General features: G+C 42.2%; 1 protein-coding gene across 1 annotated transcript; it reads left to right on the top strand.

Annotated features, from left to right (window-relative positions):
• The first annotated feature begins 107 nt into the window (after positions 1–107).
• Positions 108–27,501, top strand: LOC122913328 (putative protein ZNF720). Its single transcript, XM_044260086.1, has 4 exons — positions 108–203; positions 10,259–10,385; positions 11,609–11,718; positions 27,445–27,501. The coding sequence occupies exons 1-4, from the start codon at positions 108–110 to the stop codon at positions 27,499–27,501; spliced, it is 390 nt and encodes a 129-aa protein (XP_044116021.1).
• The last annotated feature ends 141 nt before the right edge of the window (positions 27,502–27,642 follow it).

Genomic DNA, 27,642 nt, shown 5'->3' with positions numbered 1-27,642 from the left:
GTTGGGACTCCCAACTTAACGTAGTTTTTTATAGGAGTAAAAGTGTGAAATGTAAAGCACATAGCCAAGCCTGTAACTGGAATTCAATGCTTACTCAATATCTCAAAATGCATATTAGCTTCAAACCCTTGGAACATCATGAATGTGGAAAGACCTTCATTTTGGTGTACATTGGAGTAAACACCAGACAGTGCATTATAAAAGTAAATTGAAAAATAGCAATGCTTTAAAACTCACTAAACATCAAATGCCAATAAATGTTACAGAGATCAAGCCAATGGAATGCATTATTCCGTCTATTCAGAAATTAGTCTGTATGAAAATAATCATATAAGGAGAAATCAAACACTTAGAAAAATGTATGTGATATTCTGTTTAATGGATTATTGGATGGACTTTCACATATGTATAAGGGATTTCAATATTTTTTTAAAATTTCTTACATTGACCATATTTGAGATTTGTGACTAAGAATATTAATGTGTTTTCCCCTGAAATCATTCCAGAAAATTTCTCTTTTCCCTTGGGTGTGTAAGACCATGTTGTTGATTCTTGCTACGTTGAAGATACTATATGTCCTGCTCCATTAAGTAGGACTCATGCGTACCTAATTTTCCATGGAAGAGGACCGTGTGATATACAACATAGAAAGTACATCTCAGTGGAGATGGTGCTTACGGTTATAACACTGATGTAAGATTCCATGGGATAGGTGTTCAGAGCACACACTTCTGCATGTATTGACACTAAAGAACTTCAGGGGAAAGCTCAGGGGTCTTTTGGCAAGTTTCCCTTATTCGGATATCCCGCCTGCTCGTCGGGATCCCATTGGCCCACAGGAGCCTGGGACGGGGGTCTCAGATTCCTGCTTTGGGCCTTTGTTCTCCTGTCTGAGCTCAGGTCTTGTGGCGGGAACTTTCACCATCTTTAGTAGCCCTTCCTGCCAGCCCAACAAAGCAAAGCTTTATTTTGTGCCAAGCATTAAGAATCTAACAGAATGGGGACTCCTGGGTGGCTCAGTTGGTTGGACAACTGCCTTCGGCTAGGGTCATGATCCCGGAATCCCGGGATCGAGTCCTGCATCGGGCTCCCAGCTCTGCGGGGAGTCTGCTTCTCTCTGCCCTTCTCCTCACTCATGCTCTCTCACTGTCTCTCTCTCAAATAAATAAATAAAATCTTTAAAAAAAAAAAAAAGAAAGAAAGAAAGAAAGAAAAGAATCTAACAGGACGTTCTGGCATCACACCTCTTACAAGAGAGGGTGACCCTTCTGTTTCAGTCTAGCTTTTAAGGGCAAAGGCCATGCCGTTGGGCCTGGCCACGCATAGGTGACCAATGAGATTGAACTCTACAGTGATGCTATGTTACCAATTGAGTTACAATTTACCCTAGTAGACGTTTGACCCAGCCTATTACACCTTGATTAGGATTGGTGCCAAAGGGGCGCCTGGGTGGCTCAGTGGGTTAAGCCGCTGCCTTCGGCTCAGGTCATGATCTCAGGGTCCTGGGATCGAGTCCCGCATCGGGCTCTCTGCTCCGCAGGGAGCCTGCTTCCTCCTCTCCCTCTCTTTGCCTGCTTGTGATCTCTCTCTGTCAAATAAATAAAATAAAATCTTTAAAAAAAAAAAAAAAAAAAAAGGATTGGTGTCAAAAAGGGTTCCCAAAGGGTGGGGGCCCCTACTCCTTGTCCTTGGTAACCAGGGAAACATTATGCAACCCACTACTGATTGGATGTCTCCACCTGGCCTGACCCACCCTTGTATCTGGGCTTTGTTAACTGAAGCTGGTTTCCAGGACTTGTTTTTAAGTGAATCCGCTGGGGGAAGGGAAGCAGGGACAATTTCACTTTAATGAAAGCCTCTTGCTAAATAGGTCCTTACAATCCCATTTCAGGTGCAAAACAACTTCTGTGTTTCTCTTGCTTGTGGGTTCATTCTTTTTCTTTCCTTTCTTTCTTTATGTCCTTCTTTTACACATTTTCTCAGCTGAGAGACAGAGGAAGCATAGGAGTGAGGAAAGGGATAGAGGGAGAAGCAGATTCCTCCCTGAATGGGGAGTCCAACTCAGGGCTCCATCCCAGGAGTCTGGGATCATGACCTGAGCTGAAGGCAGACCCTTAACCTACTGAACTGTCTGGGTCCCCCTTGCTTGTAGATGAGGAGAAAAAAGTCAAAGGATGTGTGGATAAAATTAAATTTCCTTCAACTTCCAGTCTGCTGTTAAATACCTGAGAAAGGCAGAGCAAGACATTCCTCAGGGAACTCAACACTGCCTTAAGGTTAATGTTTTGTTGGATGCAAAAACAGCCTTAGCTTGACAATAGCTAAACTTCCAGGATCCTGTAATTACTCTTTAACCTATGAAAATTGCTTCGGAAACTTTCTTGAACTCTATTCCCCAAATGTAGCTTGGCCATCATCCTTCAAGCTTGTGGTCCACTGATAGATACCTGGAGGGTCTCCTGACTAAAGTGTTAACTCAACAGTGAGTGGCCTCATCAAAACACCAGCTAGGAGGTGCTGAGGGTCCTGGAAATTTGCTTCCAAATTCCTTAGAGCCTCCTGCTATCCCTCACCCCCTCCCCACCTGAAAGCATAGAACCAGTCACTGCTCACGTTCCTCTCCCCTTGTGTTAGAACCACAGTGTTTGTACCATGGGTATCTCAACAATCCTTTCTTCATCATTCACTCCAGAACCCCAGTATTTCACATCAGAAACATGTCTAGAATTTCTTAACCATTGGTTCCTCTCCTTCATCCCAACACTTTGCACTGGACAAGGAGGGCTGTCGCCTCTGTGTAGCTTATAGAGTTGATTTCTGGGAGTGAAAGGAGTGGAAGTTCTCAACCAGGCAGCGCCCTGCCCCATAGGTTTTCTTTCTTCCCACACTCATATCACAGAGATGAAAAGGTCAGGTCTGGTTCTAGCTGCTGAGGCTAACTTCATCTTCATCTTAGGGACGATCTTAGGGGTGAAAGACCCTTCCCCCAGTTAACTAATTAACTGCTCTTTTGCCTTTCTGTAACCGCTTGGCTTTTAGGGGGTGATACTGGTCTCCTGTTTGAACAAGATACCTTCTGCTAATAGCCGAGGCATAGGCAGGAGGCAGGGGGCCACATAGTCACGTAGGCAGGATGCTTCTCTGCTGAGTAATAAGGTCCAACTCCCCCTACTCACTCCCCCTTCCCGCCTTTTTCTTCGCGCGCGGGTCCTCCAAAGCCAATCCGCAAACACCAAGTATGCCTTTTTCAAATGTTCAAGTTGTCAGCCAATCAGCTCTGCCCCATCCAAAACCTGTTTGTATCTGTCTATAAAAATCCTGCACCACCCCAGCCTGGTGTGCTCAGCTAGCAGGAGCTGCTGACCACCCGCAGGCGCCTGCGCTACAATAAAGAACCTCTTGCTGTTTGCATCCTGTGGCAGTGTTGAATTCTTGGGTAAGGGGATCCGCGGGTCTTACATTTGGAGGTTCCACCGAGATCATCGGACTCCTGCCCAAGGATCCAACCGACTCCCACCGGGAGGTAAGCTGGCCAGCATTAACTGTGTTCTTGTCTCCGGTCTCTTGTTTTCGTCTGTCCTGCATATACACCTATATAGGATTGTACAACAGCGTGCGTTGTTGCTTCGTATTTTGGGCAGCTTGAGAAGGAGTTGACGAACTCGGACTTCTCCCCTGCCACCCTGGGGGACGCCCCAGGGATTAGAGGGGCCCCTTTTTCGGGGCCTCACAAGTATCCGAGGGATACATTTGTTTGTCCGCCACAGAGGAGCCTCGTGTTTCCCCTGGGCTGGTTGAATTTGTACTTTCAGTTTTGTACCGAAATCGCGCAGCGTCCTTCTTGTTAACTGTTTTGTGTGTCTTACTTATTGTCCTTGGTGTTTTCTTTGACTCTAAAATGGGGCAAACACTTACCACCCCCTTAAGCCTCACTTTAAGTCACTGGAGAGATTCTGAGTTTCTCCTAATAGATGTGGGGGTTTCTCCCTCACTCACTTCCCGTGTTAATGGCTATAACTGGAGCCAACTGGGGTTGGTCTAACTCGAGACAGAGACCATAAGGAATATTCCCAAGCAGCTGCCGAAACTCTTTGTTTCGGGGAAGTTTCCCTGTGTTCTCTGGCCCGACTTGGACTGCTTAACCCCTCCCCCATTGCTGGTGGGAAAGCATGGCATCTGCTCCTCGGTTGGGGCTTATGAACTCCAAAACCGGGAATCCTTTCTCTGCCCCCTGGCAGCACTTTGTTTCTTCTGTTTCCCCCTTCTATTTCTGTGCACCAACGTGCGTGCAGCCTGCATGACTAGCCTTTAGATCATGCACCATGGCTCCTCTCTCCACTGTCAAGGAGCAAGAAGAGCACCCCCTGGACCTAACACCCCCACTCCAGATCTTCCCATGCATGTCTCAGGTAAACATTCAAAGTGGAGTGGGCCCAGGTGGAACGTAAATCACTATTGGAACTAAGTTAAGTTTGTTGGTTTAATTAAGATAAGACCTGTCTTTTAATTAACAGTAGTAAATGTGAAACTTGGAAGTTTACTGAAGGTCAAATAAGCTTGTTAAAATATGTTAGCAAAGAAATGACTAAACTGATGGTTAATTGTCTCAAAGTTCTAATGGGTAATTGCTGAAGTAGCTTTCAAAGTCTTTGGTAACCTGAAAGTTTTAAAGTTTTGCTTGGGTGACAAATGGAATTAAATTGTGGGCATCTAGGTCTTAAAGGATAAAATGCTAAGTCGTTAATTACTGGATGTAGGTTTGTGCTTTTGACTTCTTACTGCAAAGAAACTAAGAGTATTTAAATCTGTTGGTAAACGTGTTTTGCACTTAACTGTTTCATAAATTTGACATCTGAAGAATTCTGTTGTAACAGTTCACAGTTGGTTAATACTTAGTCTTAACTAGAGATTAAGGGGTTTCTAAGACTATCAAATTCTGCTTAGTGTAACTAAGACTGATGGAAATAAGGGAAACTTGGTAGGAAAGTAGGTGATATGTAAGAAAGATTTAAAGAAGGGAAATGCATTTTATTAAAGATAAAAGGTAATTTGGTCCTAATGAGATGGTTGTTTGGAAGGAAATGGCTTGGGACAAAACCTGAATGCAAAGGAAAGATGTAGAAGGTTTGTGAAGGGAAATCTTCAGAAAAGGAATTTTAGATATGGTCAGGACAGACTAAAAAGGAAGAAAAACAGCCTCCAAGGTGATTTAATACTCTCCTGACCTGCCTCCACATAGATTATACTTCCAAGTATAAGGGCCATTTGGCCTTGAGAGATTAAGGAAGCAGCCCAACCTTGAGAGACTGCGAAAACACCCGGTTGCCATCCTCCATTGCCTGTAACCGTAGAAATTCACTCTAATCTGTAAAGAGTGAAAGGGGAGATTGATCACCTCGCATTAGCCAGAGATACCCAAAAGGGAGGGTATCCAACCTGTTTGAATCTGAAGAGTGCCTGACTGTGTGAATGTGTCTGTATGGCTCCACTGCTTCGGCTACGGAGTCTGAGTGGGCTGCACCCTGAGTCTCGCAGGACGTCATATGGCAGAACGGTCATCTATTCCACGGAGTAGCCTGGTCCGGGGTTTATTCGGACAGGCCTTAGCTAAAACGCTCCTAAGTTCCTGTGAGGGATGCGAGCAGGACAGCAGGGGAAAGATCCCCCTCCCTTGTCTGCGACATCATTCATGATGGGAGAAAAACCCAGAAAACTCCTATCTTAAGACTGCACACTTAGATATAAAATTAAAAAGGGAAAGACAGTGGTATATTAAAAAAAAAAAAAAAAAAAAAGCTGGTTTTCTTTGTTTAAAAGGACAAAGTTTTCTTGGATTAATTGATCAGATAAGAGAATGTAAATGGTTTTCTCTTTGCCAGCCCAGAAAACCCAGTTTCTATGTTTTGTTTTATCACGTGTTTAACATCCCTAATTATATTTAGGCATGTGCTTTTCTAAGATTTTAGCAATTGTTGACAAGATTTAAACCAATGATAAACCTTGGGTTACATTTGGGAAAATGCTATAATTATTCTAGAGATTCTATACATTTCCTAAAGTTTTAATGTTTTAAAAGATCATCGCTTGATATTGTAATTATGGAAATGCTATGTGTCACAGAAATAACCTGATTTCCTTGCCAGCTAAATTGTAAACTCTTGTCTCATCAGCTCTAACCATATCCATTCTGAGTTTTTGTCATTTATAATTGTTTTAATTCTCTTCTAAATGAGTTTTATCTTCAAGGAGATTCATATAAAGGACTTTCAAGACAAATAGATATTTGATATACTTGAAAACCCTAAAACTGAAATGGGTAAGAATTTCCAAAACTAACTAAAGGTGCATTCACCAGATTTAGTAACATGGGACTAAATGAACTACAAGATTATAGTGTTATGTCTCTTAATGTTTTGTCTTGTTTTAGACATTGCAGCTTCTCTAATGTTTGCTCTTCCAGACTAGGGATACTTTTTCTTAAGTTATCTATAACTCACAGAGATGTAAAAGTGCTCAAGGCATTCAACTTTTCTCTCTATCTGAACCCTCTGAAACCAAAAGGTCTCAGTAAGTATTCTTTCTTCCATGGCAATCAGTCATTTGCATAAGTTCAATAAGAATCTGTTCTCCTTGTAACAGGACACCATTGGAAACTGGTTATTTTACCAAGGCTTTTGACTGGGATGTCATATTTGAAAAGACTCAGATATGACCAGACAGTTTAAAGGAACTAAGGTTGACTTTATGAAACCTGGAGCCATAAAGCCCCTTGGGACTATTGGCCTGATACCTTGTTTACAGATTTCCAAGCAGCCTCACCAGGTGAGTAAAGAATGTCACTTCTTGGTAGGTGCAGAATCTCATGAAGAGGCATATGCCCAAATCGACAGATATTGCAGGCATGCCTGATGGCAAGTACGTGGCCTGGCTTCTGGCCTGGAGGGGCTATTAGAAGTTCAACCTAGAGATTCCTTATAAGAAGTTCCAGCAAAGCAGATTCTAAAAGATCTATATGATCACACTCACTGTTCTTGCTGAGCTTATGTAAATAATTAGGCCAAGTTTGTTGAAACTGGACTTGTTTCACAAGTGAATTAGTCCTGATTTGGCTATCTCTGGAAATGAGGGTTATTTTAGAGAGAAATTTCTGTTTTAGTAACACACCTTTATGGATGTTAAGTTCTAGATTTGATTGTCTTTAAATGTTTGTTTACCTAAGCTAAACAATTTGAGGTAAACTTCAGAGAAGTTGTACAATAGCTTCTTTGGTCGATCTTATTTTGTGGGGATATTAGCAGACCCACGGCACATGATTAAACAACTGGAAAATGGGATTGATTCCCCTACAATTGTATAACTTAACTAACACCTTGTGTGTGGCTGGGATAATGAAATTGCCTAAAAGCCAGCCTATCACACTCCATAGGATTAACTATGGACTTGTGGAGGCAATGGATGACCCCACTTTCATTATGAGTGGATTGGATGATGCATGGGGAACTCCTCTTATCTCTTGACAAGTTTTCTCCCACTTGACAATGATCCTCCGTAATCAGAATATTGTTAAGGCTGGACCACTCGAAGGTCTTCTTATTGGTTTCATCCCTTAGTCACATTTATCCTAGAAGCCACCTCTGTTGAGGTGCAATTGCAAACAGATGCTTTAGCGAAACCTAAAACAGCCCTCATAAAAGAGCCTCAGAGCTCACTATGGAACAGACCCTAACTAATGAGTTCACATCAGGTCCAGATTTGTCTTAGAAGCCAAAGGCCACCAATGGATGATGGAGGCCAACTAATTAAATATTGGGCTATACTTACAGATATGCCAGAAATAATACTTAAAACTTGTCAAACTTTAAACCTAGTTACCTGTATGCCTGAACCTGACCACTGTACTTCTTTCTCTATAGAGCAAAACTGTTCAGATGTTACTGATCTTGCTTACTCTATCTGGCCAGATTTAAGATGCCCTTGTTAAAAATACGAATGACAGTTGGTTTTCTGATGACAGTAGTTTTCATAGAAAGAACAAAAAAAGCTAGGTATACTGTAGTGCTCACTAGCACTTTGCAATTGCCAAAGCCTAAGAATTAATATTTATACTGACTCCAAATATGCTTTCTTGGTACTACATGCCCATGGAGCTATTTGGAAGGAAAGGGGATTGCTATCAAGCCATAACTCCCCAATCAAAAATGGGCCTAAGTTACAAACCCTCCTTATCGCTATACTGAAGATGGCATATATCAGATCTGTGATGCATATCTGTGGCTTACACCCACGATTGGACGGCTCAGTCAGAAGGCAGTTTTATGCTGGGAACAAAGAAATCATACGAGTGATATTTGGGCAAATAACACACGATATCTGGGACGGCTATCATTAGAAATGTGTTATTCATGGGTGCATTACTAAAACCATTACAACTCCAGCTAAACTCCCCAACTTGAAACAAAGATGGATGCGATCTGTTTTTAAATGGTATGATCACTTAGCATCCATTTTTGTTCCATCTTTGGGACTAGAGGATGTCATGTGGCATATGTGCAATTATCAAGACAGAATGTTGTGTGTACATCCCAGACTATCACAAAAATGTCACAGGATTAATAAAGGATATGAATTCCCAGATTAAGGCTCTACAAGATCCTTCTCTCTCTCTCAGTAATTGGTTAGCTTACTGGTTTGGAGGAGGACTGCGGCCAAATCTCCTTTTCGGGCTTCTCATTCTTATTGCCTTATTAGCCTTAATATGTTGCTTTGTTCGATGTTTCTCTACTTGGTGCCGAGACTCCATCGCTGCAATGACTTCACCACGACGGATGATCCTTACCGCGCGCAAAGATACTTCTTGACTGTCAGCACTGGATTCAGCTGCCTCCGCCTTTCGTAACTCCCCTATACATTCCTCCACTGATCAATGTTGACCTGAGTAGGTAGGGTCAGCTCTACGCCCCTATTCAGCAGGAAGAAGTTATAGAAGATGAGACCTTCCACCTTCAACCACCTTAAAGATTTAAGGGTCAAAATTGTTCAGGGGGGAATGATGAGGGAGCTGGAGGCTGGCTGAGGAGGGAGCAGGGGCTGGCGCCTTGCACCTCCTCTCCACCCACTCCCCTTGGTAATATGTATGACATTTCACAGGCACCCCTGACTGCCCTGAAAGAAGAACAAATGTTTATATTGCAGAGATCACAGTCTTGTAAGGCAGGAGTCTCCCTTTGTTTGCAAATGTCCTTGAGATTTACAACAAAGAAGTTACCTTATCAATAGCCCAATTTCCAAGGACACATAACTCAGTTCCTCAAGCCCTAATGCCACCCTCCCCTCCATAAGAAACCAAAGGAGGCGGAGGTAAAAAGAAAAGTAAATAAAGTTAAATTTCTTCTAAACCCAAATCTCACTAACAAGGACACTTGATAGGAGAAATGTGAAGATCTAGATCTCCAAGATAGTGTCGAGAATCATTCCCAAGCATATGGCCCATTGATACACATCTAAAAGGTCTCACAAGAAGATTTTTATTACTAGTAATAAATAACCTTTCTCCCAAAAATAGCTGGCCCCTCAAGGTCCTGCAGACCTTGCTTCCAAAAATTCCTTAGAGACTAACATCACCCCCTTTGTCCTCTCTCAGACAGGACCAGAGCGAATGGATATAGGATTAATCCATGATAAAGAAAAAGGGGGGAATGAAAGACCCTTCCCCCAGTTAACTAATTAACTGCTCTTTTGCCTTTCTGTAACCGCTTGGCTTTTAGGGGGTGATACTGGTCTCCTGTTTGAACATGATACCTTCTGCTAATAGTGGAGGCATAGGCAGGAGGCAGGGGGCCGCATAGTCACGTAGGCAGGGGGCCTCATAGTCACGTAGGCAGGATGCTTCTCTGCTGAGTAATAAGGTCCAACTCCCCCTACTCACTCCCCCTTCCCGCCTTTTTCTTCGCGCGCGGGTCCTCCAAAGCCAATCCGCAAACACCAAGTATGCCTTTTTCAAATGTTCAAGTTGTCAGCCAATCAGCTCTGCCCCATCCAAAACTTGTTTGTATCTGTCTATAAAAATCCTGCACCACCCCAGCCTGGTGTGCTCAGCTAGCAGGAGCTGCTGACCACCCGCAGGCGCCTGCGCTACAATAAAGAACCTCTTGCTGTTTGCATCCTGTGGCAGTGTTGAATTCTTGGGTATGGGGATCCGCGGGTCTTACAGGGGCACAGTTTGTCAATGATCACTTGGTGACTGTGGTATTTGTTACAGGGACTGCTGACCCTCAGGGATGTGACCATAGAATTCTCCGAGGAGGAATGGGGATGCCTGACCCACACTCAGCGGCAACTGTACAGGGACACGATGTTAGAGAACTATGGACATCTCCATTTCTTGGGTGAGGAAGACTCCTTCCAGGTTTCCAAAGCCCCACACAGGGTTTTGTTGCTTCCTGTGAGGATTGTCTCTTGAGTGATTTCTCTTGGGATGACTGGATTCCAGATCCAGGCAGAAAGGGAAAAAAGTAGGGATTGCAGATGAAGAGTGAATGGGTCCATAGACAAAAGGTCGAGACTGATAGAAAGCGAAGGTCAAGCAAAGCTTTATTTCACGCCAAGCATCGAGAATCAAACTGACTGGCCAGAGCCGTCTCTTGCGAAGAGGCGACCCCTCCCACTCTCACAGACTAACTTTTATAGAGTAAAGGCCATGTGGTTGAGCCTGGCCACACACAGGTGGCCAATTGAATTACATTCTACCCCATGATAGTCATCTAATTCAGCCTATGACTTTGGCTGGAATTGGCGCCTTTGTCTGGCGCCTGATAGGCGGGGCTCACACTCCTTGGCAGGTAATACGTGCACTTTACCTTGATTGGACGTTTCCACCTGACCAGACACGTCCTTGTATGTGGGCTTTGTTTTCAGGGGCTGGTCAGTCATATTTCACCAGTTCTGTTTCTAAGCGCTTTTCTCTTGGGGGGAAGGGGCAGATTCAATCTAAGTTTACTGCATAAACAACAAAATGGCTTGCTCTGGCTAAATAGGCCCTTATAGAGAGACAAATCTTCATGATATATCTTTTTCAGGTCAGCTTCTCCTTCCTCAAGGTAACATCATGGCTTGTGAAGAAGAGTGGCAGTTCTCAACATTGAGTGACATAGAATGGTGCTGCTTACACCTGAGACTGAAATTTCCCCTTCTTATTATGTCTGCTACTTGGAAGTGGAGGTCAGGATGTGAACATTGGAAATGCCTCCGGTGTGTTCTAAATGGACTGTAGGGCAACTGCTGTTGGAAACCATTTTCTAGGGGCGCCTGGGTGGCTCAGTGGGTTAAGCCGCTGCCTTCGGCTCAGGTCATGATCTCAGGGTCCTGGGATCGAGTCCCGCATCGGGCTCTCTGCTCAGCAGGGAGCCTGCTTCCTCCTCTCTCTCTCTCTGCCTGCCTCTCTGCCTACTTGTGATCTCTCTCTGTCAAATAAATAAATAAAATCTTTAAAAAAAAAAAAAGGAAACCATTTTCTAGAATTGTCCAACATCATCTCTTCTCTACTGAACATAAGACTCATGGAAAGTTAGAATTGGCAGCAATAGTCATTTTTCTTTTTCCTCATAAACAGGTCTCACTGTGTCAAAGCCAAACCTGATCATGTTTTTGGAGCAAGAGAAAGAGCTCTGGGATATGAAGAGAAAGGAGACTGTAGCTCTCCATGCAGGTGGGTGGGAATGGGTGAGGCAGGTGACAGAGGGGACATCCAAGTCTTAAGGAGGAAGGTAGACCTTCAGCTGCGGTTGGAGTAGCTCTCCTTGAAGGAATGTCAGTTGGAGACATGCCCAGTTTTATGTCTCTGTCTCTCTTAGAAGGACATCTGCTTTTCAACTAGGCTAAAGTCTTTGTAAATTCTGGTTCATCATGAGACAAGTAGGGACATTGCTTCTCCCTCTCCTCGATGTATGCACAGTGGGGTTTGGTGCAGAAATTTTCAGAACACTGAGACAGATTTCTAATGTTCTCTGCCTTGGCTTTCTAATGTTAGAGGCTTTAATATTAGTCTTAAACAAAACTGAGATTTAGTAATTTCATCAGATAACATAGCACCACTCTAAAATGAGAAAATATACTGCTTTATTTCCCTTCAAGTGTTCTTTTTTCTTATTTCTTTTCTTTTCTTTCTTTCTTTTTTAACTATAGAAATTTCCACTCTTTGAGTTCTGTTCCTCAGTGGTCAAATAGTGTAATGTTTCTCTTTGTTTTTGAGAATTCCTACATAACAAATGCTATTGGGGAACTAGCACATTTAGTACTTGGACCTGTAGCCTTTAATAAAGTTTTATTTGTTATATCATTTGTTAATAATTGCATCATGACTCTGTCTTCTGTGAACTTCTCATGACTTTATCATGTGTGTTTTCACTTTCTGATTAGTTCTATATGTGATTTAGTTCTATATTTTGTACATCAAATGTCCTGATACAACATGCACATGTGCTTTTTAAGTAGTGAGTTAGAAAATTAGTAAGATTCCCATATATTTTGTTTAAAAATTTTATTTGTTTGAGAGACAGAGAGAGAAAAATGAGTAGGGAAAGGGTGAAGGGAGAGGGAGAAGCAACGTCCCTGCTGAACAGGGAGTCCTGGATCCAGAACCCTAAGCTCATGACCTGAACTGAAGGAAGCTGCTTAACTAATTGAGCCCCACAGGTACCCTGAATCCCCATGTTTGGAAAATCCCCTTTTTTTCAATAATGTGATGTTATTTCTGGGAAATTAATCATGAGCTTTTCCTTCTACTTTCCTCAGAATGTATCAGAATTTAATCCCAAATATTAATTTCATATACATTCATATACAGTGTCTCTCAACATATTTTTCAACTTCCATGGTGTTTATATACTGAGAAATGGAGAGGTTGTTTGTTTCCTCTGTCTTACAGAATGGATTATAGGGTTACATTCTGTGCAGGAGGGGAAATATATTAATAACGTAGTACTTTTCTTTCAAGCTTTTTAAGTGTTAAAAAATTTTCATTTACAGCTTTTTTTTTTTTAATAAAGGTTTTATTTATTTATTTGACAGACAGAGATCACAAGTAGGCAGAGAGGCAGGCAGACAGAGAGGAAGGGAAGCAGGTTCCCTGCTGAGCAGAGAGCCTGATGTGGGGCTTGATCCCAGGACCTGTGGATCATGACCTGAGCTGAAAGCTGAGGCTTTAACCCACTGAGCCACCCAGGTGTCCCTCATTTACAGCTTTCTATAATTGATTTTTTTTTTAATTTATTTGACAGACATAGATCACAAGTAGGCAGAGAGGCAGGCAGAGAGAGAGGAAGGGAAACAGGCTCTCCGCTGAGCAGAGAGCCCGATGTGGAGCTCGATCCCAGGACCCTGGGATCATGACCTGAGCCGAAGACAGAGGCTTAACCCACTGAGCCACCCAGGTGCCCCTCTATAATTGATTTTAATGAGAATTCTTTACGATGTTATAATTCATGAGTACATGCCAATCAAATGCTTGTTTTTCATGGGCATGTGGACACAGTTTTAAATTATGGTTATATGTAAGTTTTCCTTTTCTGTCATACATCAGTGTTTTATTTAGAATTTCTTGGGTTGGGTTTTTTCTTACTCTAATTTGGTAATTTCCTAATAATGTGCTTCTTGTGTCTGACTCATTCCACCATATTCGTTAGGTGTGGATTCGGTCTTACCTGTGTGTGTTGTTACAGGAAGGGAATTTTCAGCTCAGTATATTTTAAGACCATGTGAGCATAACTCAAAAAAAATGATCTTTGTGTTTTTTGCCAGTGAATTTTGTGTGTCTTTGTCTTGTGTTTGTATGTCACACATACATACTGTGTGACCCCTACTTTTTCTCTCATTAGCGAGTGGTCTGTGAATGTTGTACCTTGTCTAGGTGAGTTGTCATCAACATAGAATTCATTTCACCATGTTTCTGTGGGTGAATTTTTATTCTCTCTGCATGAGAGAAAGACTGTTTTGAATTCAAAGTAATTTTCAAACATTTTATACTTCTGTATCATGTTTTGGTATGAAATATGAAAGATATATTTTATCTGTAATTGTAAGATGAATACCCATGATATGCCTTGGTACCTTTCTCATTGCCTTTTGTGTCTTCTGGGAGTGTTTTCCTTGTGGTTACCTTAGAGATTCCTTAAAACAACATTGTTGTAAAACAGTTTAAAACTCAGTGTCAATCCCATAAAGAATTCTTCTTCCTGTCTCTACCCCTGCACCCCCACACTTGGATACTACAAATTATTTTATGTTGTATACTTTATGACCTACATTTGTGATTTTAATACTTTAAAAAAAAGAAGTTCTGTAGCAGAAATAAACGTGACTGGTGTCTCATTACAACACTGCAGGTTTGTGTAATTGTCTACATATTTCTGCTCAGTGGAGAGCTTTGTGTTCTTGTGTGGTTGCAGGTTCTGGGTAGAATCCTTTTATTTCATCTAGAGAGTGTTCCTTTAACGGTTCTTGTAGGATAGATCTACTGGTAAATGTAGAGGGGTCTTTACTTGGGAATGTCTTCATTTCTACGTCTGCAGAAAAGAGTTTTGCCCGGTATTCTTGGTGGTATTTTTTGATCTTTCAGTACCGGAGTGCATTATGCCAGCCCCATTCTTGTTGGGACTGCTGGGATCCCACTACTGCTCTTCTAGGAGCTCTTGCACAGGGTGAAGTGCATTTGCCATGCTGTTTCAAAAGTCTCTTTTCATATGTGGTGTTTGATGGGTTAATTACAACATGTCATCAGTCTTCCCATTCTTTGTATGTGGTCTGCTGTATATACCATAGTTTTATAAGGAAGTAATTTGAGGGGCGCCTGGGTGGCTCAGTGGGTTAAAGCCTCTGCTTTTGTCTCAGGTCATGATCCCAGGGTCCTGGGATCAAGCCCCACATAGAGCTCTCTGCTCAGCAGGGAGCCTGCTTCCCTCCTTTCTCTGCCTGCCTCTCTGTCTACTTGTGAGCTCTCTCTGTCAAATTATTTTTAAAGATTTTTTAAAAAGGAAGTAATTTGAGGAAATAAAATATTAAGGCAGTCATAGTGCAAAGACGTTTATGGTGGTGCACTGGATTTATTAAGATAAACTTGTCTGTTGTAAGTGGACTGTTACTGATGAAAAGCACGTTATTCAATGGTTAACTTTATTTGTTAGTAGACTTGAAAGGATTCAGGGGCAGATGGATCTCTAGAGAGGGACAATTATTTTAGGTGTGATTCGTTTTTTCTTTTGACTCTATTAGTACATGTAGATGGGTGTCCAAAGAAAGCCAGAGTAGCAGAAGATTCATGAGATAAACCAGCCTTTTATCTTTTGTTTATACTGCTTTGGTATCAGGGTACTGCTGACCTCACAGAATGGTTTTGAGTGTATTTCTCTATTTCACTATGTATAAATTTCTTTTTTATTGCTAAGATTTTGGTAAGGATTGTCATGAATGGTTTTTGTAAATGTTAGTTTCTTTTTGTTGTACTGAACTAATGCCCAGGGTTTCTACCTAACAAGTGCTAATTGAACGAAGTCACTAAAAATATAATGATATGGCCTAATCAGAGAATTCTCAGGGACTCTCAATAAAATTTTATCCTGTATGTTTCTCCAGTTGTTCTGTGAGCATAGAGAACACAAGCAGAGTTTTAGGGGTTTGATATGCACAGCATGCAGTGTGTTATATTAAGCTAAAGACAGATTTTGGAGTCAGAGAACTAACTAGGAAGAAGCACATGTACATACATATGTGTGTGTACCTATATCTTCAGAAGGAAAAGGAATCTTGTGTGTGTGTCTGTGTGTGTCCCAACATTAATGTTACCACAAGCACAGGGGGTTTATGAGAGGGACTTCTTTTTTAAAAATATTTTATTTATTTATTTATTTATTTATTTATTTTGACAGACAGAAATCACAAGTAGGCAGAGAGGCAGGGAGAGAGAGAGAGAGAGGAGGAGGAGGAAGCAGGCTCCCTGCTGAGCACAGAGCTTGATGCGGGGCCTGATCCCAGCACCCTGAGGTCATGACTTGTGCCAAAGGCAGGGGCTTAACCCACTGAACCACCCATGTGCCCCTGAGGGGGACTTCTGTGGGGATAACTCAGATTGACCTGTGACTTCATTCCTGCAGAGGTTGTGCAGATTGGCCTGGGTCAGAATCACCGGGAGCACTTACAATTCTTGGATCCCTGTGGCTAACCTTGCACTACCATGTCAGTAGCTCTGGGGTGCAGCCCCCACCTTTCCTTTCTTACCTAGTCTTAGGTGGCTGTCTGGGGACTAGATCTTGAGAACCTGTATCTGGCGACACATTCATATTTGGGTTCTTCAGGAAAGGTAGTAGCCTGTGGGTAATGTAGTGAGATACTCAGGTGTGTAGTCTTGGGTCTCCAGGTGTGAATGTGGACTCCTGTGTGTTGGGCCTTTCCTGTATTGTTCCTTGGATGCCTGACCTTTGTGTCTACTTCTGAGTAGTCAGTCTGGAAACAACTCAGGCTATATATGTGTGGTGTGGGCTGGAATGTTGACTTCGAAGTGTCCTTTCATGGAAGCTGTTCTGTGTGAGGACAGCTGCGTGAACCATTGAGTGTCAAGGAGGAAAGGGTATCCAAACCCAGGTCACCTTCTAGAAGGGCCTCTTTCTCCTTTGTCCATGTGCCTCATGTTCCTATGTAGGGCAGCCAGATTCAAACCCTGCTCTACCAATAGGGGCTCATTATACCTTCCTTTATCTACATCATTTCTTTCAAAATAAATAAATGAAAAAATAAATAATTTCTTTCAGTACAAGGAAAATAGTGTTAGCCCTAAACCAAAGAATCCAGAATATTGGATACATTAAGAGCAGATTCAGTAATCGTGGGACATACATTGTATACAGTATGCAGAGGAACATGTCAGATGCTAGTGAATATTTGGATTTTCTTTTTAATGATAAAAAGTAGCCCACAGGGGCACCTGGGTGGCTCAGTGGGTTAAACCCTCTGCTTTCAGCTCAGGTCATGATCCTAGGGTCCTGGGATCAAGCCCTACATGGGGCTTTCTGCTCAGCAGGAAGCCTGCTCCCCTCTCTCTCTCTCTGCCTGCCTCTCTGCCTACTTGTGATCTCTGTGAAATAAATAAATAAAATCTTAAAAATAAAAAAAAAAGTAGCCCACAAGTTATGTTTCATGGTGAATCATCTCTGAATGTGAATATTGAACCCCGTTAAAAAAAAAATACCCTGTGTACATTTGAAACATGGGAGTATCTGTCTGATGCCAATTTTCATTGAAATCCTTTGAAATTGTGGTTTTATTCACAGTCATATGAATGTAGCCATCTGTTTGGCATTCCTTCTAGAGGTATCCCATGGACCTCAGCAGCTTCTGCTGTAAAACATGTGCGATCATTTTGAATATACACTTATTCTCTATGAGCACAGAGGGCTAGACATCTGTCCATGGATACGTGTGGATTCCTGAGTGCCTCCAAAACCTATGCTGGCAACTCTGTGATCAGCCAGGGCCAGAGGTGATGCTGAACATGTGGCAGGACCAAAGGCCATTCTCTGTTGCTCGGCAGAAGCATAGGCTGGGCTCAGAGGCTGCCCAGGTTCACTGAGAAGGCTCCCTGCTCATGCAGAGTAAGAGGTTATGCTCAATGCTTGGTCAATGCTGCTGACTTGGTTTTCTCCCCAGAGGCCTGTTAGAGAGGCTCTGAGGTTGTCTAGGGTCTCTGTTCAGGTTTCCAATGGAGCAGGATTGGAGGCTAGGATCAACCATGGGAAGTGACTTAGAACTTGCATAGCTACCCAGAGAACAGAGAATGTTCTAGTTCAAAGCGTTGGCTGGACGCCTAAGTCAGTCATAGCCGCTGACAAATCTCCTTAGCCAGGTAGGTTCATCTCCTCTTTGCAAGTGGGCAGATTCCCGTGGATCTCTGATTCGTTGCTACTACAAGTTGGAGCACTGTCTGGTCTGGCAGCTCTATGATCTGAGCACTGGTTGCTGTAAGCCCTGCCCACCTTCTCCGTGTCTATAGGGTCCCCAGTGGTCCAGCACCACAGATTCCCCCAGGGATCTCCGTGAGGTGAGCTCTCACTGGGCCACTCAGAGAGTGGTTTGCCCTTTGGGGAATGCTGGATGTCCACTCTGGGCTGTCATTTTCTTTGACATTGTAGTTCCTTCTGGTCCCTCTTAGTGGCACACTGTGCTGGCCTGGGGAAGGCACACTGGGATCCATGTGAAATTGCTCCTGTTACCCTTCTAGGGGTGTCCTTCTTGATCTCTGGGGTCCTGGGGTGCATCAGCCTATGCTTTTGTATTGAGAATCATGCATTGGTGTTTCATGTGAACAGTTGCTCATTGAGCGAAGGTGGAACTACTTTTTCACTATCTTCATGAGGTCCTCACTCTGTGAGGAACAGTTTTCTTTGTCCTGGGCTAAAAACAGTTGTTTCCCTGTGTATGTGTATTTGTTTTTTGTTTTTTCTTTATATGTGTGTATGAATTTGCACATATACATGCTTGATATCCAAGAGGTAGTATGCTTAAATCATGATTTTTTTTGATATTGAAACATAACCCTAACAGAGACAAAGGCCTTTCGTGTTAACGATTATTCTGTGAGCTGTGTCTGTTGCCATGCTGCTTATTTGATTGCTTATCACCACATGGGTTGTTTCTTCTTCTGTTTCTTTAAATTTGATCATCCAGTTTTTTATTTATAGATAAAGAAAAAAATTCAGTTTCTGCGTTGTCCCCATTTTGACAGCTTATGCGATTTTGATGTTTGGCTCCTGGTTCATACATGATCATACCATGTCCTACTTTTATCTGCTTTGTTGCTGGTGGTGTTTCTCTCTATTACTACAGAGTTGGGCACTAACTGTTGGCCAATCTCTTTTTCAAAGTGTCTAGTGAGTTCTTGTCCTCATTTTTTTTCTGTTATGCCTTTTTCTTCAGTCTTTGTAGTTCTCCATATATCATGAGAATGTGTCCTTTGTATCCTTTCTAACTCTATTTCTCTCTCTCGTACTTATGATACAGAGATGTTTTTAATTCTTTTTGTAATCTTTTTCTTCATTTCACCATTCATGGTTGGTGTGTTGTTGTTGTTGTTTTCTTTCTCTTAGCAATTTTTTCTTATACCATACCCCAGAGATCGTGTCCTTGTGTTTATCAGTCAGAAATGTAGTATAAACTAATGTGCTCTGTGGTTTCCTTAGTGTCTGGGGTTTCCTAATTTTTTCCTCCATACATGGCTAAGAAAATGAAATTTCCTCTGAAAAAGTTGAACCATGTTTTCTTTTTTTAAAAAGATTTTATTTATTTATTTGACAGAGATCACATATAGGCACAGAGGCAGGCAGAGAGAGAAGGGGAAGCAGGCTCCCCAGTGAGTAGGGAGCCCAATGCAGGTCTTTATCCCAGGACTCTGAGATCATGAGCTGAGCTGAAGACAGAGGCTTTAACCCACTGAGCCACCCAGGTGCCCCTGAACTATGTTTTCTTTTCATTTTCTTACACAGATCAAATTTTCTACAGACTTTATTTATTTGTGTGAGAGAGAGAATGAACACAAGGTCAGGGGAGGGCCAGAGGTAGAGTGACAAGTAGACTCCCCACTGAGCAGGGAGTCTCAGGCAGGGCTCTATCCCAGGACCCTGCATCAGGATCCAGTTTTTAGGTAGAAGTTTAACTGACTGAGCCACCCAGGCTTCCCTACACAAGTCGTGTCTTGATATGCATTCACATGGCCAAGATCTTAGATGCTGACTACTCCATTGATTTATCTCTGTCTTCCTCCTCTAGTGGTGTTTTTCAGTCTCCCAGGCCCACATACCCAATGTCAGTTGTGGTGCCATCGATCTTCCATGGGCCTGTGTGCTCAGATGAATGATTATTCCTCTATTCCCACAGCAGATACACCTCCAGGAGCTGGGCAAATGCCATAATCTTTGTCTTGCAGGCTGTCCCTGCAATCCTGGCAACCTGATCGATGTACCATTGTCTCTCTTTACTTCACTGGAGGTAGGATAAGCTACAACTTTTATTGCCAAACAGGGGAGCATAGGCAACTCATTGGCCATTGTCTGTAGTGCAGTCCCACCCACACTGACAGCTTTTGGGTGAAAGATTTCTGCCATGATGTTGGATGCACACTTCATTTTTAGGTTTACAGAGTGGCCAGGGATGTGTCTTTGGTGGTACCATGTGCATCTTAGGTATCTTCCAGAGCTTTGCAATTGGCCCTATGGCCCATGGTTAGAAAATCTTAAAGTCAAACCTTCCAGGTACATTGACTTTGTGACCTACCCTGCATGTAACTGTATATCACTCCCAGATGAGCAGCAAAAGATCATGAAGGAAAATGTATTGGTTACTGTTGTGGATATCTGCACCGAATCACAGATTTGACTTATATAGTATTATCACTATTCCTTGAAGTCATGTGGTGACCTCATGATCTGCACAGGTGTTTCCTTGATTGAAGTTTTAGTTGTAATTTTCATTCCACTCATATTTGGTAGTATAGTGATGGCATCTTGATCGTGGGTAGCGGACAGAGGAGTTTATTGTGTTGGAAAACAGATGTTTCTTTTCATAGCTGAAGATTGGGCATATACGCTATGTTCCTTGAAGATACTGGGGTTTGCTATGCTCAGAGTCTCCAACACAAACCCATCGCATGTGCAGTGCATTCCTGTATGAGTTGGTGGGCGGCTCGCCAGTGGAATTAGTGTGATGAAGATGTTTATGATGTTTGCTGTGTCATGAGCCATAAGACACTTGGACTTTGACCTGGGAACCTCTTGTCTTCTGCCCATATTGGAACACTGTTACAGACCAATGGGTTACAGTATAGAATGTGTGTCATCTTGGAAGTTTTATATTTATTGAGATTATCCATGGACTTTATTCAAAACAAAATAGATGTTCATAAGTCTGTTTCTTGTTTGTTCATTTACATTGTTGTTTTGATTATACACGTAAGTGAATATGTATGGTATTTATCTTTGAATCTCTGACTTAGTTCACGTTGCATAATTACTTCTGAGTCAAACCTCGTTATCACAAATGCAAGACCCAATGAAAAAAGCATAAAGAGACACACAAGTACAATGAATAGCCTTATCGTTACCAGTGTGGAATGGAGAAGTATGATGGGCATCATGAGGAAGTGGGAATGGGAACCAGAGGCTTCCATGGGGTGAAAAGAATACAGGGAACTCCTCCAATGGTATTTTCATAGCATATTATGGAGCCAGATGGTAGTTACTTGTGGTGAGCATAGTAGAACCTACAGAGTTGTCGAATCCCCATGTTCTACACCTGAACTAATGGAACATTGTCCATTATACATTAATAGAAAAGAAATCAAGATGGATACTGAGAGGCATATACCTATGTAGATTAAACTAGTGTCTTAAGAAGTTGCAGGTAGGGTGCCTGGGTGGTTGACTGGGTTAAGCCTCTGCCTTCAGCTCAGGTCATGATCTCAGGGACCTGTGATTGAGCTCCACATTGGGCTCTCTGCTCAGTGGGGAACCTGCTTCCCCCTCCCTCTCTGTCTGCCTCTTTGCCTACTTGTGATCTCTCTCTCTCTCTCTCTGTCAAATAAATAAATTTAAAAATCTTAAGAAAAAAAAAAAAGGATTTTCAGGTAAAGAAAACTAACCCTACTCTTCCAAGGAAGCTACCCCTAAGTATTCATATAAGGATAAAGTCCTAGGAAAGCAAATTGATCTGTATCACAGTAGAGATGAAGTTTCCTTAATACAAAAGGGGACAGGGAATAAGAAGCATATGCCCAGCAGTGTGAAGAAGTGAACTGGAAGAACAGGAAGAGCCTGTGGTTCTCATAGGCTGAACAGCCCCAGGGGTATGTGGAAAAACAGTCATTTCTGTGAGAGCTTTTTTTTTTTTTTTTAAACTTGGTTTTGTTTTTTCAGTGTTCCAAGATGCATTGTTTATGCACCACACCCAGTGCTCCATGAAATATGTGTCCTTCTTAATAGCCACCACCAGGCTCCCCCAAACCCCCACCTCACTCCCCTCCAAAATCCTCAGCTTGTTCCTCAGAGTCTGCCAGCTCTCATGGTTCACCTCCCACTCCAATTCCCACCAACTCCCTTCTCTCCCTCTGCCAATGTCCTCCGTGTTATTCCTTATGATATGATACTTGACTCTCTCTGCTTGACTTACTTCACTCAGCATAATCATCTCCAGTCCTGTCCATGTTGACAAAAGTTGGGTTTTCATTCTTTCTGATGGAGGCACAATATTCCATTGTATATATGGACCATATTATCTTTTTTAAAAAATTTAACATATCATGTGTTATTAGCCCCAGGGGTACAGGTCTGTGAATCACTAGGCTTACATACTTCACAGTACTTCTGTGAGAGCTTCTTAAGTCTATTTCCTTGAGTGTGGTCTCTCTCATCTCTCCCCATTTAAGAGTGTGTAGTAATGGCCACAGGTTTCAGGATGGCTTTTCTTTGTAAGTGTATTCTTTGGAGAAGGCCAGAAAGTGTAACCAACTTTTATAATTGTGCTCATTTTCACCAAAGTCAGTTTCTTTTTTTTTTTAAATTTATTTATTTATTAGACACAGAGAGAGAGATCACAAGTAGAAAGAGAGGGAGAAGCAGGCCCCCTACCGAGCAGAGAGCCAGATGCGGGACTTGATCACAGGACCCTGAGATCATGACCTGAGCCAAAGGGAGAGGCTTAACCCACTGAGGCACTCAGGCCCCCCACCAAAGTCAGTTTTCAGGAGGAAGTCTCAGTGGAAAGAAGTGATCCTGTAGCCTGAAGCCATGAGTATTAGGAAAAAATGCAGGGGAAACCTGAAATTGATAAAGGCTGTGGATGCAGTGGGGTCCAAGCTACAAAATCCAGGGTTGCAGCCCGAAGCAGATTGCACCTGCTTTTCTCATGAAAGAGGGAGCTATTTCCGTGAATACGGTGGCATGGTGAATTGAAGAAAGAAAAGTAAGAGGAGGTACAGAGAAAATTTTACAGGGGTAGAGTTGGCTTGAATGAAGAGGGAAGGGAAGGGAAGGACTCCATGCTCACCTCTATGCTCTTCCCACTTTTTAGGAACCTTTGAAACTCTTCATCAGGATTCAGTCGTGGAATTCTGTGGGAAGCATGCGTTGTCGATATAAGACATCAGTGGCACATTTGTGAATAGTAGAAACTCAGACCTCACCCAAACATCCAAATCAGAATATAAATTTTAATAGTATCTCCAGTTCATTGTCATACACATTAACACTGGAGACGTGCACATCTAGCTCAGCCAGACTCTTCCATTATTCTACTCCTGACGTCATGTCTATAGGACATTAGTTTGATATCTGTGCCTCGTATGCCATAAGTCAGGATATATGCTCTTCACTTCCCAGATTATTTTGGATATGGGTTATCTCATGATATCACATAATGTTAGGATGAATTTTGATCTTTGTGCAAAAATGACATTGGAGTTTTGGTAGAGATTGCATTTTCTGTTGGTCACGTCAAGATTTATTTTGTTTCAGTTATTCCAGTGAAAGAACATGGATGCATTTCCTAGTTATTCATTCTTTGAATCCAGCACAGTATATAACACTTTTCATCGTTTTTGGTTTGACCTCTACCATTATGTTAAATTGGAAGCTCTTTGTGGGGGGAGAGGGTTTGCTCTAAATGTATGATGTCTCTGGGAGTTTTTCTTTGTTGCGTAGAAACAAAACTAATTTTTATGTGTTGGTTTGCATACCAGCTTTATAAAATCCATATGAGTTTTAACAGGATTAAAACAATAAAGATTCACAGGAGAAGCAAGGGCAGTGGTGTAGGAGGATCCTAGACTCGTGTGTCCTGTCATGAGCACAACCAGGCAACTGTCATGTCATCCTAAATGCCCCAGACATTGGGCTGAAGAGTGACAGGAGAAACTCCCCAAGTAAAAGGAGAGAAGAGGACACATGGAAGATGGCAGATAGGGTAGAGATACGGTTTACAGAGGAAAGGAGTATAGCATTGTGGAGGGGAAGGAGCCCCAATTGTGCAATAGGTATCATGACAGAGGACCACTCAGGGGATGCCTCAGGAGGTTTCCCAAAGCCATTGGCTTAGAGAGGGAGAAGGGCTGAATTTCTTGAGTTCTTGGAACCAGCACATCTTTAAAGTCTGGAAGTTTAATGGTCAGCAGGTTTGGATGGGATAGAACCAGGAGGGTACTGGAGTGCTCCCAGACAGAAGGTTGGCAAACAACCTGCGGGCACCGAGTGTGGAAACAGTCATCTGAAGAGCACCTGGGGTGCACAGTGGGGAGAGTACTCAGTCTAGGAGCACATTCCTGAGAGGAAACATTCAGTGACATGTGGCTTCCAAAACATGGGAGCCCTCTCCCGTTCTGTAGCATAAAGCAGAGCCCCACTCAGTGAGGACACTGACTGTCTGCCTTGCTTGCACCAGTCCCCACCCCCTGTGATCTGAGGGGACTGCCCTTCTCAGTGAGGCTTTCCTCAGGCTCAGCAAAGTCAGCCCCTGCCCACATCACATCTCCTGAGCAGAGATTCTGCAGGTTCACAGTCCTGGTGGAATTGATGTCAGGTCTCCTTTCACAAGCAGAACAGAGCTTTCCTATTTCAAACTGGGCACATTCAGGCCAGGGACCAAACACTGCCCATAGCAGGCAAGGAGAGCCCCTGCAGACCACTGGTCTGAAGGATACAACAGGACACATCATTGACTTTTCTAATGGACAGAGGAAAGTAGAGAGTTAACAAATGGTAAGATGAAAGAATTTCTCCCAAGGAAAACCAGCAGATGAGACCAAGGCCAGAGATCCAGTGCAAACAGTAGTAAGGAGCTTGATGGAGAATTTAAGGTCACAATCATAAGGATACTCAAGGAGTTGAGACAACAATAGTGAGAACTTTACCACAGAGATAAGAGTTAAAAAATAATTGGGTGTTGGTGGCTCACTTGGGTAAGTACTAACTCTTGATTTCTGCTCAGATCTTGATCTCAGGGTCCTGGGATGTAGGCTCAAGTCCCACTGTGAAATCAGTGTGATGCCTGCATGTGATTTCCTCTCTCATTAGCTCCTACCTGGAATCTTGTGAGTCCCCCCCTCAAATATATGTCTTTTTAAAAATCAAACATAGATGAACGATGCAGTAAGATTAGAAACAGGTTTGATGTAGAGGACAGGCTGGAAAAAGCAGAAGAATGACTTTGTCATATAAAAGGCAAATGAAATAATTCTGAATCTCAATAAGAGAGGAAGAAGAATCATGCAACACAGGATTGCATTTAGGGAATTCATTGACCCCATCAGTTGTAGTAAAATTCCTAGATCTTGGGCTTTTCTGTCTGTGCTGCTAGAGTATTGATTCCAAATTCAATTTTCATCCTTCTTAGTAATCTCAGGAGATGGCCCATTTCTTTGGTTCATGGTTAGGAAATCAGTCTTAATAACTTGTCCAATTTTAGGAATTCTCTGTTTTGTTTGGTTTTGGTTTTTTTTTTTTTTTTTTTTGTTTTGTTTTTTTTTTGTTTTTTGTTTTTTTCATAAATTTCCCTAGTTGGGGGCACTGGGAAGCTCAGTGGGTTAAAGCCTCTGACTTCAGCTCAGGTCATGATGCCAGGGTCCTGGGATCAAGCCCTGCATTGGGCTCTCTGCTCAGTGGGGAGCCTGCTTCTCTCTTTCACTCTGCCACTTGTGATCTCTGCCTGTCAAATAAATTACTTAAATCTTAAAAAAACAAATTTCCCCATTTGTTGTTTTGTAATGGTTTGTGGAGTTAAAACATTGCCAGTTTTGTTTTATTGATTGAAATGGGCATTACTTTCTGCGTTCCGTTACTGCTAATCTTCTACTTTATTTATTTCACACTTTTCTTTATATCATCCCTCTACTAAGTTTCATCCTGCTCTCTTCTTTTTTTAGTTCTTCTGGTGGAAATTGTTTATTCCAACATTTTTCTTAATTCTGTATTATGTAACATGAAAAACTTGGGAAATGGGAAGTCTAGTAGGGAAAAACTGGCAGAAATAAACAATACAAACAATGACCAAAAACAGTAAAAAAATTAAAATGATGATCTTTAGGGATTTCAGTAATCATGTCCCATGTGAACAGTGAGTTTTATTGTTTTTTTTGTCAGTTTAGATTCCTTTACTCTCATTTTGGTTGCATAATTGTTCTGAATAGAGAATCTAGTACTATGCTCAAAGGCAGTGGTGGGCTCACTTCATTACCTGCTGATGATAGAGGAGAAGCTTGCAGACTGTCCCTACTCAATAGGTTTCAGCTTTTCATGCATTTGTGGCATTCATTAGGTTGGGGTTTCTTTCTGTCTCTCCTGTGAGTATGTTTATCATGACATGTTGTCTGGTATGACCATATTTGTATTCTGTCTCCCTTAATGTGATCATGTCATTTTTGCCCTTCATTCTGTTAATGTGGAGTCTTGAATTTATGGTTTTCTGTATGTTGGAGTGCCCTTAATTCCAGGTCCGTTTCCCACTTGATCATCTTGTAAAAAGGGAAAATGTGCTTTTGATTCAGTTTCCTCTATTTTATTGTGGACTTTGAGTGAATATGTGTCACAGGTAGAGTTTTGCAAACTTTGTTCTTTGTAGTGTCTTTGGCTTGCATGAACTGGGAAAGCTGGTGCCACTAAGAGAGTGTTCTGCTAGTTTCTCTGATCATCTCTCCTTGGAAATGTTTGAGGAGATTTGCAGTCCTTTCTCCTTCGGTGTCTGTTTGAATATCCAGTGAACTCATCTGGCACACAGTTTTTATTTGTTGGGCTTTTTAATTTTATTCCCCTTTCATTTGGCTTCATGCTTGCAGATCAGCTGAGAATTTTTTTCTACTTTTCTGAGTGATGGAGTCTAAATTGGTTATACCTTCTTTGAAATGTATACTTGACTTTTATTAACAATTTGTAGGCACTGATTATCCATTGTTGCCTCTTATAATTACTTTTATTCCTACAGTCAGTTACACTGTGTCTGCTTCCACTTATTCACCTGTCATTTTAGTTGGTCTTTTTTGTGTTATTCTTAATTTAGTTCATGGGCTGTCAGCATCGTTGATCTTTTCTGCCAAACAACTCTTCCTGTGCTCGATATGTTCCTATTTTTTTTTTAAAGATTTTATTTATTTGAGAGAGAGACAGTGAGAGAGAGCACGAGCGAGGAGAAGGTCAGAGAGCGAAGCAGACTCCCCATGGAGCTGGGAGCCCGATGCGGGACTCGATCCCTGGACTCCAGGACCACGCCCTGAGCCGAAGGCAGTCGTCCAACCAACTGAGCCACCCAGGCGTCCCGATATGTTCCTATTTTTACTGTACCCTGTTTGGTTCAGTTCAGTCTTCTGTTTCTATATCATCTATTCTTATGCTGATTTTGAGCTCATGTGACCCTTTTCCTGATTGTTAGAGATACAGGAAAGTGATTTGTGCTACACCACGACCATACCGCAAAATTCTCTATTAGACTCTGTGCTCAGTACATTGTGTGCCATGTTGTGTGTCCATAGAGAAATGAGGTCCTGATGACTCCTTCTCAGCCATCTTTCTGACTTTGTCTGATTGACTTGATGCTTCTGTATTAGAAGTCATCAGTAGATTTTTCTGA

The sequence above is a fragment of the Neovison vison genome, chromosome 7 (genome assembly GCF_020171115.1).
Source record: "Neovison vison isolate M4711 chromosome 7, ASM_NN_V1, whole genome shotgun sequence".
Classification (NCBI taxonomy): domain Eukaryota; kingdom Metazoa; phylum Chordata; class Mammalia; order Carnivora; family Mustelidae; genus Neogale; species Neogale vison.
This window is presented reverse-complemented; position numbering and strand designations above follow the sequence as displayed.

Coding starts and splice junctions, on each gene's coding strand:
- LOC122913328 (XM_044260086.1), top strand. CDS start 108: ATGCATATTAGCTTCAAACCCTTGGAACATCATGAATGTGGAAAGACC. Junction 204..10,258: donor CCAGACAGTGCATTATAAAA/GTAAATTGAAAA, acceptor TATTTGTTACAG/GGACTGCTGACCCTCAGGGA. Junction 11,719..27,444: donor ATGCAGGTGGGTGGGAATGG/GTGAGGCAGGTG, acceptor CCTGATTGTTAG/AGATACAGGAAAGTGATTTG.